The sequence below is a fragment of the Rhinatrema bivittatum genome, chromosome 7 (assembly GCF_901001135.1).
Source record: "Rhinatrema bivittatum chromosome 7, aRhiBiv1.1, whole genome shotgun sequence".
NCBI lineage: Eukaryota > Metazoa > Chordata > Amphibia > Gymnophiona > Rhinatrematidae > Rhinatrema > Rhinatrema bivittatum.
Window position 1 is genome coordinate 220,093,153 of NC_042621.1, and position 12,921 is coordinate 220,106,073.

At 41.6% G+C, this 12,921-nt stretch overlaps 1 protein-coding gene across 4 annotated transcripts in view; it reads left to right on the top strand.

The window, feature by feature from the left end:
* The window catches only part of HECTD2 (HECT domain E3 ubiquitin protein ligase 2), a 231,251-nt gene that overhangs the window by 53,919 nt on the left and 164,411 nt on the right, over positions 1-12,921 (top strand). For all 4 annotated transcript variants that reach the window (XM_029609862.1, XM_029609861.1, XM_029609864.1 and 1 more), the window contains 3 exons: positions 8,473-8,575; positions 10,135-10,224; positions 11,668-11,732. In XM_029609862.1, the coding sequence (XP_029465722.1) occupies positions 8,473-8,575; positions 10,135-10,224; positions 11,668-11,732 (258 nt within the window). The remainder of the gene's footprint in view (positions 1-8,472; positions 8,576-10,134; positions 10,225-11,667; positions 11,733-12,921) is intronic.

A 12,921-nucleotide genomic window follows, 5' to 3' on the forward strand; every position in this document is an offset into this window, starting at 1 on the left:
ATTGAGAGCACATGTATGTGCATCCAGGCTATTTTATAACATACGCACATATACATGCATATGTTATAAAATGACCGCATCCCTGGGCATGGACTGAACGCTCGCACATGTGCACCCATTTAAGAGTTACTGTCCCTAAGTCCAGTTGCAATGTTAAAACAGAGATCTGAAAAAAACCTAAAGTTTAATGAGAATCCAGCAGAGAGAATCACTGTTGAAGAATATTCCTCTCTGTGCTAACACACTCCTCAAGGGTTAGGCTGATAGGATAAAAAATGAAGCTGGTTCCTGGCATACCAGCTTGCAAGCAATTGCTGAATTCTTTTTTTCTTTTCCTGGTGACTGAAGAATCTCTCAGCCTTGGAAACTTGTGATTTGCTGTCAAATCCAATTGTGGGTGATCCCGTAATCTATTTTGTTCAGGAAAGCTTCCAATCTGAACTCACGCACTCTGGGAACCAACTTACTCCTGTTGAGGAAGTCAATGTAAGTGTGTGCTACCCTTGCAATGTCAGCTGCTAAAAACTTCAGTAAGTTCTGCTCCACTCACCAGAACAACCTGCTTGCTTTCTGGGCTATCATTAGTCTCTGAGCATCCCCTTGCCCGTTCACATAAGCAACATTAAGGGTAAGAACTGCAATCAGGCTGGCCTGATAGCATTGGTTTATAGATCACCCATCTCTTTTATGGACCAGATCCCTTGGGCTATGCTAGGTTGTGACAAAACACACCCTAGCCCACCAGTCTTATGTCAGACGTGCCCACAATCCATATGGAGGATGCAGATGTATTTCTTTGCTAGATTGTGGTAACTGCAACCTAAATCAGGACATCCCTGATGGAATGGAAGAGGGAGGCACTCCCAGCAGTGCTTTGACTGCGGGGACTAGTAAGACAACAAACATCTGAAACCACAAGTGAGCCCTGGAAACTGGGAATTAGATTTAGAGAGGCCATCATGGAACCCAGGGGCTGATGATACTCCTACACCATGGGGGACTCAGTGAGATAAGTCTCACACTTGAGCTAACCATTTACTGACTCTCATTTGAGTCAAGAAGCCTCTGTCTACCCTGGTATCAAGGCAAGCCCTCCAAAAACCCAGAGTCTGGGAAGGCATCAAACTTCCTGTGTAGCTCACCGACTCAGAGGACCTGAGGTCTATTAGATGATGTTGACTGGCACTCCTTAGCCTTCAGTTCCAGCAACCTTGTCTTCCGTTCTTCAGCCTCTCCCTTGTTGCCTGCCAGTTTCTCTCCTTGCCTTCCTGCCCTGCCTAGCTGTACCTCCTTTCCTTTTCGTTGGATAGCTGGTGTGACCTTGCCCTGATCTCTGATATGCTTGGCCACTGCCTGCTACCAGATACACTTGACTATTTGCCTGCCACTGGATACGCTTGGCCACTGCTTGTGATTGACCACTGCCTTCCTCAGGATAATGCCTGATCTCCATCAGCTTCGACCCAGCTACCCTAGAATGACCTCCTCTGCCATCAGCAGAGGCCCTCACCTAAGATCTGCTGGCCCTGGCACCCAAAGGCTCAACCCAAGGGGAGCGAGGGCTGCTATAGGCAGAGCTCCAGCTGGGCCTCTGCTTCATCCAGATATATGCCTGCCAACGGTGGGAACCTATCCCTGCAGGTTGCGCCAATCCTGCTTTGGCCCAAGGGTCCACAAATGCAAGAGTGCAGTCAGCTAAAGTACCTGCCATGGTATGGGCTACTTCCCTCTCTTCCCCCTCCTGTAGTTTCTACCACAATCCTTAGGTGCTGACTGATGAACTACCAGGTCTGTATCTTCCAGGCAAGTGCGTCTGAGCAGCACTATTACCATTGCTCGGTCTTGAGATCCAGAAGGAGCCACCATTTTGAATTTCTTTCAGGAGTGCCCATCTATTCAAGGTGGGCAGTGGAAACACCAGAAAAACAGCAGGCAAAGGATTTCATTCAGTTTAGAATCAAAGCCAAATGGTAGATGAAAGCAGACATAGTGCAAGACAATGCAGAAAAAGAAAAACAAAAATGCTGCACAATTACACATGCTGTAAGCAGGCTGCAAGTAGCCCATGATGGAGCAGGAAAAGATGATGATCCCTAGAGATATACCTTCGTAATCCTCTTTGCTTCCTCTTGACCCCTTTGCCAGCATCCCTTTGGCCTGCATTTGCTGCCAGGGAGATTGAAGTACAACATGGCTGGGAGGTGGGAGAGGAAATGTTGAATCTGCATCAGAAACAAAAGAGGGGGGAGCAGTAGCGGGTTGACAGGAAAATGACATCTTGGTATTTTTGGCTGATTTGCACCCTAATCTGGCACTTTCAATATTTTTGCTTTGATAGTTTTTTCTTTCTATTTCATACTCTGTGCCCTGAGTAAACAAATCATGTGATTAGTTGAATTCATCCTAAGGACTTTCAGGTTTTCCATCATGTCATATGTTTGCCAGATCAGAAGGAATATATTTGGAAGAAATCAACAGTGTGATAGCTTCTGCATATTCTTGCAGTTATCTGTAACAAACTTTTTATTTTTCATGCTAGCAGGATCTCTCACTCTCTGAAAATGTATGCAAGGATAGAAATGTGATGGCAAAAATAGACCATATGGCTAATGTAGTCTGCCCAATTACCCAACTAATTCAGCTTTACAAGTCCTACCACTCCCTTGTGTTTATCCCAATCTTTCTTAAATTTAGATACTGGTCTTGTCTTCACCACTTCTGTGGGGTGGCTGTTCTATACATCCACTTCCCTGTCTGTAAAGAAATATTTCCTTACATTATTCCTGTGTCTATCCCCTTTCGCCCTCATCCTATGACCCCCTTGTTCTAGAGCTCCCTTTCTGTTGAAAGAGTCTCGCCTGGAAACCTTGGAGGCATTTAAATGCCTCTAGCATATTTCCCCCTATCTCACTTTCCTCTAGGGGGTATATATGTTTAGATCTAAATATGTACGGTATACTCTGGAGCAGCAATTTTCAACTGGTGTGTTGCCGAGCGATGGCAGGTATGTCGTGGCTCCTGGTGTCCCACTGCCCCGGTTGCGCTTCCCTCCAGTGGAGTACTAAGGGGGGCAGTCCTCCCTGAGTGACAAGGGGAGTGGTGCCATTGCTGCCAGCAGGAAGGTTCCGCGGTGGAGTGGAGAAGTGATGTGCTGGCGGGGTTCCCACTCCCCACCAGCAAAAGTGACATCCTTTGCAAGAAGAGGCTATCAGCAGATGAAGAAGAGCTCCCTGCGGTGCCACTGGCATTTCCTGGAGCCGGCAGCAGAAGACGAAGCCCTGCGGTGTCACTGGCATTTCCTGGAGCTGGTGGCAGTAGACGAGGCTCTGCAGTGCTGTCAGCGTTTCCTGGAGCCGTCAGCAGAAGAGGCTGTGCAGCCAGCAGCCAAAGAACATAAGAGCGAGAGACAGGTCCTGTGAGAGTAAGTGCCTGTATATGAGAGGGTGCCTGTGTGTGTATAAGGGAGAGTGTGTGTGTGTGTGTGTGTGTGTGTGTATATATATATATATATATATATATATATATATATAGGTGCCTGTGGGTGAATATGTGTGAGAGGGTGCCCTGTGGTTGTGTATGAGAGGGTGCTTGTGTGCATGCAGGGGTGGGGGTGAGAGAGGAGGCGTGTGTGGTGCATGTGTGAGACAGGAATTGTGTGTGAGAGATACAGTGGAAGCGTGTCTGTGTGTGCTTGAGAGATGGAGGAAGCGTATGTGTCTGTCTCACACACACACACACTCAAGCTCCCTCTGTCTTTCACCAAGCATGTATGAGTGTGAGAGACAGAGACTGGTCAGGGAGTTGACTGGTGTGTGTGTATGAGACAGAGACTGGTCAGGGAGGTGAATGGAAATGTGTGTGAGACAGAGACTGGTCATGGAGGTGAATGGAAATGTGTGTGAGACAGAGACTGGTCAGGGAGGTGACTGGTGTGTGTGTGAGGAAGAGACTGGTTGTGGGGTCTAAGGAAGAGGACTGTGAGGACAGAGCTTCAGCATCCACTGCTTCTTCTGGTGTGTGATTTTGGCCTGTAATGGAAAGGAGTAGGAGAGTTGCTAGAGAGGGTAAGTAAAGGTGACTTTTTAAGTTTATTTTTCTTGATTGACTGCCATTTTAGTTATTGGGTATTATGTGATGTCTGCTGTTTTGAAATATTTTATTGGTATTTGGACTATTTTAAATAATTTTTATGAGTTTTTAATTGTTGGATGTTGATCTGTTCATCAGCTGTTTTGTAACATTTATTAGTATAGCTTTACAGTTATTTCTGTGTGGGGATCTATAGCATCTTGTCTTATTCTGTTTTTCTAATAGGAGGTGTATTATGTTTAGGTCCTTATTCTGGATCAGGTAAACATCTGTGTTTTGCTATCCAGGCAGCTAAACTTTCTCTCCAACCAGTCCTCAAGACAAAGATTCTGTAAGTTTGAAATTATTTATTGTACAGGTAAATTCTACTTACAGTTGTTGCATTTCAAACACAAGTCCCTAGGCAAGAATCTTTGGTAACTGGAGACGAGGTAGGAGAAGGGAGAAGGGAGTCTCTTGTGTTGCAGGAGTTGGTTTATGGTAGAAGTAGGAAGCACGAGGAATATGAGGCTGATTTAGTCCTTAGAAGAAGGAAATAAGAGAGAAGATAAAAACCCAATCTGTTTCAGGGAGTGTCACAGAGCGCTGCTTGTTCGGAAGCAAGCATGGAGCAAACTGAACTCTCGTCGAGAGCTGCTAAAGGAAACGTCCCCTGCCATTGGACCCTGCCCTGTCCCCTGCTTCCACAAGCTGGAAGCAGGGGACAGGGTCCAATGGCAGCGAGCCTGAGAACCATGTAACACAGGGGGAGCATGAAGGGCAGTCCTTTGAACCTATAAGGCACCTAGGAAGACTCAAGTTATATTGAGGGGGATTCAAGCTCTTCCAATGGTGAGAGAAAGTGGAGGGGGGGAGGGAGCTTCTCTTAAAGGCAAAGGCTCACAGCTTTTTATCATAGGTTACAAATGGTGCTTCAGTATTAAGAATCCTCAGAAGGGAGGACTGCACTAAACACAGTTAAACTACAATATATACAGATACAAACATGTACCCACTGCTGGGGACAGAACAATCCTAATTTAATATTTTTAGTATTGCCATTTCATAAGTTGTGTTGTTATTGTTTGAGTGTGTTAAATAATGCAGGTGTAACTTTGTGCGGATTAGTTTGTGCATTATTGCAGATCCTGGTACTATGTTTGATGCTATATTTTTTTATCCATTTGTCAAGGTTTGCACTGCATGCAGAGGGGCTTTTTTTGAGTTTCCATTCCAGTTTCTGTCTCCATATTTATAATTTGTGGTCTTTCTGTATTTGGTGAAGGTTGATTTTGAGTGTGTGACAGAAATGAGGTATTTTTCTATCATATAAGCATTTATATCAGTCTTATTTGTTGTGTTTTCTCAATAGGACATGCATTAGTGGTAAATTACTGTCTTTTCATAAGAAGGGCTATTGCGCCTGGTAGTAGAGGGAGTTTATGTTTTACTGAAATGTAACCAGAACCAGAATATCTTTTTTGTATGGTGAGTTATACGGCAATGCCCTAGGACTGCTCTGCATCCATTGTTGGGGTTTGAGGGGGATGCAGAGTGTATGTGTACATTTAGCCCTGCAATGGTCACATGTTCAGAGTCCTGGCTGAAAAAAGGTTGAGAACCACTGCTCAATATGTATGCCCTGGAGGAGAGAAGGTGCAGGGGAGATATGATACAAATCTTCAGATACCTGACAGGTATTAATGATGCAAAAACTTCAAATCTTTTTCATTGGAAAGGAACCAGAACTAGTGGTCATGATCTTCAATTCCAAGGGGCACAACTCACAAACAATATCAGGAAATATTTCTTCACGGAGAGGGTGGTAGATGCTTTGAATGACCTCCCTGAAAAAGTGGTGAAGATGAGAACAGTTATTGAGTTTAAAAGGATGTGGGACAAAAATTGCGGATCCCTAAAGGCTTGAAGAAAGGGATGATGTAACATTAATTACTGCATGGGGATAACCTGCATGGAGTAGCAGTTACTGCCATAAACAAATTGCTGGGTAGACTTAGATGGACCATTTGGTCTTTTTCTGCTGTCTTTACTATGTTACTATATGCTGGCCATTTTAGTAGCCACCTTCTAGACCAGGGGTGGGCAATTCCGGTCCTTGAGGGCCACAAACCTGTCGAGGTTTTAGGATATCCTAATGAATGTGCATGACATAGATTTGCATACAACTGAGGCTGAGTGCATGCAAATCTCTCTCATGCATATTCATTAGAGATATCCTGAAAACCAGACTGGTTTGTGGCCCTCGAGGACCGGAATTGCCCACCCCTGTTCTAGACTGACTCCATTCTATATCCTTCTGAAGGTATGGGCTCCAGAATTGTGTACATTATTCCAAACGAGTTCTCACCAGGGACCTATATAAGGGCAATATCATCTCCCTTTGTTAACCATTCCTCTCCCTATGCAGCCAAACATGTTTCTGGCTTTTGTTATTGCTTTTTCCACCTGTTTAGCCACCTTAAAATCATGAGATATGATCATTCTCAGATCCCATTGTTCTTTCTTGCTTAGAAATTCATCCCCTATTCTATACTTCTTCCTTGGATTTTTTGCAGCATAAATACATAACTCTGCATTAAATCTTAGCTGCCAGACCCTAGGCGATTCCTTGAGCTTTGCTAGATCCCTCATATTTTCCATACCTTCCTGGCTGTCTATTCTGTTGCAAATTTTGGTATCATTAACAAAAAGACAAACCCTACAATCACTCTGCAATATTGCTCACGAAAATGTTGAAAAGAACTGGTCCAAAGACCAATCCCTGCGGCACACCACTAGTAATGCCCTCCTCCTCGGAGCAAACTCCATTTACTACTATCCTTTGTTTCCTCCCACTCGATGAGTTTCTAAACAGGTCAGTCACTCCAGGGGTCCTCTGATTAGTTATAACAGTGTCATAATTCAGACTTTGAATGCAGCAGTAGTCAACTCAATATATGTATAAGCATTTGTAGTTCAGTTCTGGAGACATATCTCAAAACGGACAGTCAGGATAAAGGTGGTCCAGAGAAGTGTGACAAAAATGGTGGGGGGTCTCCATCAAATGACTTATGAGGAGAGGTTGAAGGACCTAAATATGTATACCCTGGAGGAGAGGAGGAGCAGGGGTGATATGATACAGATCTCATATACCTGAAAAGCTTTAATGATGCACAATTGACAAACCTTCTCAGTTGGAAAGAAAGCAGTAGAACTAGGGTCACAAAACTCTAGGAAGGACAACTCAGAACAAACATCAGGAAATATTTCTTCACGGAGAGGTTGGTGGATATCTGGAATGCCCTTCGGGAGGAGGTGGTGAAGACAAAAAGGGTGAAAGATTTCAAAGAGGCATGGGAATAAACACTGTGGATCCCTAAAGGCTAGAGAATGAAATGAAGAAAAGAGTGCATGGGGATAACTTGCTGGTGTGGTAGTTACTACTCTTAACCAATAAGCTTTCCTACTGTTGATGCAACTCCATTATTGCTTTCTGCTTTAGTGGCAAGGGGAAAAGGGGAATTCATTTCAGAGAGCAAGCAACAAGGATGTTGAATTGTATGGTCTGAGAAAACAAATAAGCATGGGGGTAACTTGCTGATGCGGCTTTACTACCCTTAACCAATAAGCTTTATACTTGTGATACAACTCCAACATTGCTCTCTGCTTCAATGGCAAGAGGTAACTGGACTCAAACAGCAACCAATTAAGGCCCTGACTTTGACGGTTTGGGAAACTAAGTATGGGGGAGACCTGTATGGTGTGGCTGATGCTACCATAAGTTCACTGGGCAGACTGGATGGACTATTTGGTCCTTATTTTTTTTTTGTCTGAATTTCAGTTTGTTTTTATGAGTCTTATAAACAAGATTTTAGATAACTGTATAAAATACTAGGTGTTTAGCAAATTCAGTTACTAGATTAGCAACACACCCTCTATAGTTTATTTTATTATTATTATTATTTTTTTTTTACAAATTCTCTGCTCATAGTGGAACAACAGTTGGACTGTGTGCAGGCTGTTAGTGAACTTTCCTTTTGTTGTTTTTTGCAGTATGCAATAAAATTAAATAATTAAAAAAAAATCCCTAATGTATCACCTACAAATGTAAAATTCAAAGGTTCTGTATCATAAATTGCTGAGACCAGGATCTCTTCCTTTGGAATAATGAGACCATTTGCATGTTTGGTGTGATAGAAGCAGTTGCCTTATGGTCCTTTTGTCAAATGTGAAGCATGGGGAATACTCACCACATTGTAACTTATACAATGCTGGTTGTTTAAATGTGAATTGTAGCAATTAAAAAAAAGAGGATATATGCAGTGTATTCAGTTAGTTTCTTTGTCTCATGTTTTCTTTCTTTTTATCCATAAGTATGAGATTTGTTTTATCTTTTTATTCTAGGGAAGATATAGATAAAGCTAAAGCATCAGGAGACTGGAAAGCTGTGCATGATTTTTATTTGGCAACATTTGATTCGTTCCTGGAATTAAATGCCGCATTCAAGGTATAACACATAGCCACATACAGATGCTATAGTCAATATACTAGTTAAGGTGGACAAACTAATCACATAAGCACTATTTACAACTCGGCAGAGAGAAAAGAAAATTGAGCCTCAGCCTAGAAGACCCTGTCAGCCTGAGGCAAGGAAGGCCCAAAAATCTTCTGTGTTTTGGTTCTGTTGGCCATCTGTGAGTTTGGACATGGTTGATTGATAGCGTCAGCCACAACAGGAGCCAGCAAGAAGAAAGCTGTGGTTGTGGCACTGTTTAATGTATTGAAAAAAAAATGGAGGTACCAGGAAGCAAGTGAGAGCTTCATCAATGGCAGGGGGGAAAGGCAGGATCAGTGATGGTTGAGCACATGCTCCATTGGTGACAGGTGGGGGCCATACAGAGAGTGACAGAGTACAAAGTTGCGAGGTTGCATTTGGGAGGAGGGATAGAGTAAGGGAATGAGGAGAAAGTGGGGGACTGTAATGGAAAGGGTATGAGAAAATGTTAGGGACAGAACCTGGAAAATGCAGGCAAATAACTAAGGGATGTGGCAAGCAACCAGTACTCCTGCCCTGTTTGTCCTGGAAATTTTACTCGTCAAATGCCCTCATTTAAGTTGCAATGCAGATCTAGACTTTTTCATTTAGCTTTATTAATTTGTAAACAAATTTCATTTATAAAAATTGTAATCCAAAAATATTGGAAAAATTGAGTAAAAGGATGTATCTATACTAACTATAGTGCCAATTCAATTTGATAATATCCATTAACAAAACCTATATAGATGGCTAGATATTTCAGTGTAAAACCTTTCATACAATCTGATGTGCCATGTCAGGATCCTCTTTCCCCCCCCCCCCCCCCCCCAAAACTATATAAAAGGGAAAGAAAAGGCTACATATTAGAAAGCATAATCCATGAGATGCAAGTGATCACCCTCTAAGATGGGAAGCATATAATGGAAAACATGAAAATATCTCCTTAATGATATTGACAGCCTGATAGTGAGGCTGTTGTCATTGAATGGTTCAGTTTCAGCACAGCAGAATTCTTTGTTACTGACTTCTATGCAAGTCATTCCCATTGCTTACAGATGTTAATCAAGTTTTCAGTAAATGATTCCATATCAATAGCAAAACATTTATCAGTTGCAATCTAATTTAACAAATACATGCATACTTTTTCTCTGTTCTGCTTCATTTATTAGCATTGTTTTTATAAAATGGGAGAAGCTCATCCTAAATCAAGCTCAAGGTTTTTCTTCCTTAATGACCCATAGTAAATGTTCTAGGTAAATATTGTCATAACATTCTTATAAGTTGAGACTACATACATAATTCTTTAATTTTACTATAAGCTTCTGATTAGTTATCAGAACAATTATTAACTGGACATGAATGAGATGTTAAACAATATAGAAATCAGTGTTACTTCGTTACTGGGCTGCTTTTAAGAAATTGTTTTTGGAAAACATTAAAAATGCATTAATTCACTGGAAGCTTTAATGATAGAAACACTAACAAAGTAATGGGTGTTAAAATGTCATGTTCTCTGATCAAATTTGCAGAGAGATGCAAACGCTCCATTTAGCACCATTGAAGATTGTGGTGTCAATGCTAAATTTTTGAATGCTGTCTATGATGCCTTACTACATACGGTAAGTATCACAATATAAAAAAAAAATGCTAAAACACATTTTTAATATAATTGAACACAATGAGGTAGATATTGAGTCACTGTCCTGCCCAACATAGCTAGAATATTCAGTAGCACAACCACACCACTGAATATACCCAGCTATCCAAAAGTTAGCTGGATAGGTTTATCTGACTAACTTTAGACCTGCTCAATAGCCACTTAACCAGATAAAAATTTAACCAAATAAATAGTGGCCGTTATATACAGCTGAATATTTAAACAGCACCATTTAATCAGATAAGTGGTCTTGAGTATCAACCTTAAGTACTAAATACATAATACTGTAGACATAGGGTGTGTATGTATGTATGTTAGTTTTATTTGACTATTATAGTACTTATGGAAAACCATAGTAGCTAGTGCATAACTCCCATGTAGATGAGAGAGAGATACTAAAAAAAATTGTGAAAACTAGGCCCTTGTGTATGAGAAAAGGTTCCTATTATAGTGGTGTAAATACTGTATATGAAAGAGCCCTGCTGACATGATGATAAACCATAAAAATAAAAATAAAAACAGAAGTAGTAAGCCGCCAGGAAAAATCCATACTATATTTTTAAAAAGTATTTTTATTTGAGCCACATATAAAAAATGGTCAAGAATTTTCTTGAGCTTAGAGTAACCTGCAAAGTTAAAGTCCAACATATATTTAACATAAAGCTTGGCTTTAATAATGATACTATTGTGGTTTCTGATATCTTCAGAATCTGAAGAAAAAATTGATGGCATGTTTTTTGGGGGGTTTTTTCAGTTTTGATACAGCCTCTTATTTCCCCAGTAATCCTCTACTGTACTGCTGCAGAAAAACCCCCAACCGTTTGTTCAATTTTATTATCCCTCTTCTAGAAAGATGAGATTCCAACAACAGCCTGACATCTGACTTGAAAACATGGATGCAATAAAACTGCACCTGAAAACCACTTCCAGTTATTCAGTTTTCAGACTTTAAGGGGACAGAGACCTGTAGTCTATCCAACTGAACATGCTAATCACAAAAAAGCTACTGCAATTTTTTGCTTTTTATGCTGCAGTAGTTTTTTGTGGTTAGCAAATTCAGTTGGGTAGGCTCAGGCAGCTGGAGAGATTTAAACTAAGGGTTCTTAACTCATTTCTCAGGACACACCTAACCAGTCTGATTTTCAGAATATCCACAATGAATATGCATGAGATATATTTGCATGCAGTGCCTCCATTCTATACAAATCTATCTTATGCATATTCATTGTGGATATCCTGAAAAGTAGACTGGCTAGGTGTGTCCTCAGGACTGGTTCAAGAACAGAGTGGTAACTTGGTAGGGGAAGGAGACAAAACTCCTATTACAACTTAACTGTAAAAAAAAATAAATTATTTCAGGAATTAAACTGCAGATTTTTTTATGAGCTGTTCATACTTTATGCAGCCTCAAGATATCCAGAAATCTGTCCTGAAGGGAATTATTAACAGTCTGTTACAGGAATGGAAAGGGTAAGAAATTATATTTATTTTTTTTGTGCATGTAATGAACTTTTATCTATTATAGTTGCACAGCTTGTGTGTACTATAACTGGTTGCTCTTATAGAGCCATTTGTACTAAGCATTTTCCCTTGGCAAAATGGGAAAAATTTAGTACAGTGGTTCTCTATCAACAAGTAGGGTTGAATTAGCTATGCCACCTGAGTGACATCATCCAACTGTGCCAAAAATCCATCTCTCCAAGCTCAGTAAAAGTTTATAGGCTGAGGTCACAGTAGGTTGCCTAGGCCGGAGTCCAGGCCCATTCTCAACACTGCAGCCTAGCCCAGAGGCTGGAGCCCGATGGCTGGGCCTCAGCCTAGACTGGAGCTCAAATCCAGGCCTGAGGCCGGATCATGATGCCTGGGCCCAGCCTAGGCCAGGGTCTACAGCAAACAACTGCGGCCTTGGCCTACGAAAGACCAAGACTTCAGCCTAGGCCTAGACCTTGGCTGCAGCCTCGGGACTCGGCCTTCGTCAAATACCCGATGGATCAGGTAAGTTTATTTTCATTTTTCTGGGGTCTTGGCGGAGGTCCTGACATCAGCTTGGTGCTAGGCTGACATCTTGGTGTTGAACTTGGGCCTAGGCCACAGCCCCTGCCTTGGGCCTTGTCCTATGTCTTAGGTGAGGCCTTGGCTTCGGGCCTAAGACCAATGCATTTATTTAAAATGAATGCAACGAATAATGTTTGTTTCATTCGGTATCTCCCCGATTTAAGAACATAAGAAATTGCCATGCTGGATCAGACCAAGGGTCCATCAAGCTCAGCATCCTGTTTCCAACAGAGGCCAAACCAGGCCACAAGAACCTGGCAATTACCCAAACACCAAGAAGATCCCATGTTACTGATGCCAGTAATAGCAGAGGCCATTCCCTAAGTCAACTTGATTAATAGCAGTAAATGGACTTCTCCTCCAATAACTTATCCAAACCTTTTTTGAACCCAGCTACACTAACTGCACTAACCACATCCTCTGGCAACAAATTCCAGAGCTTTATTGTGCGTTGAGTGAAAAAGAATTTTCTCTGATTAGTCTTAAATATGCTACTTGCTAACTTCATGGAGTGCCCCCTAGTCCTTTTATTATCTGAAAATGTAAATAACCGATTCACATCTACTCATTTAATACCTCTCATGATCTTAAAGACCTCTATCAT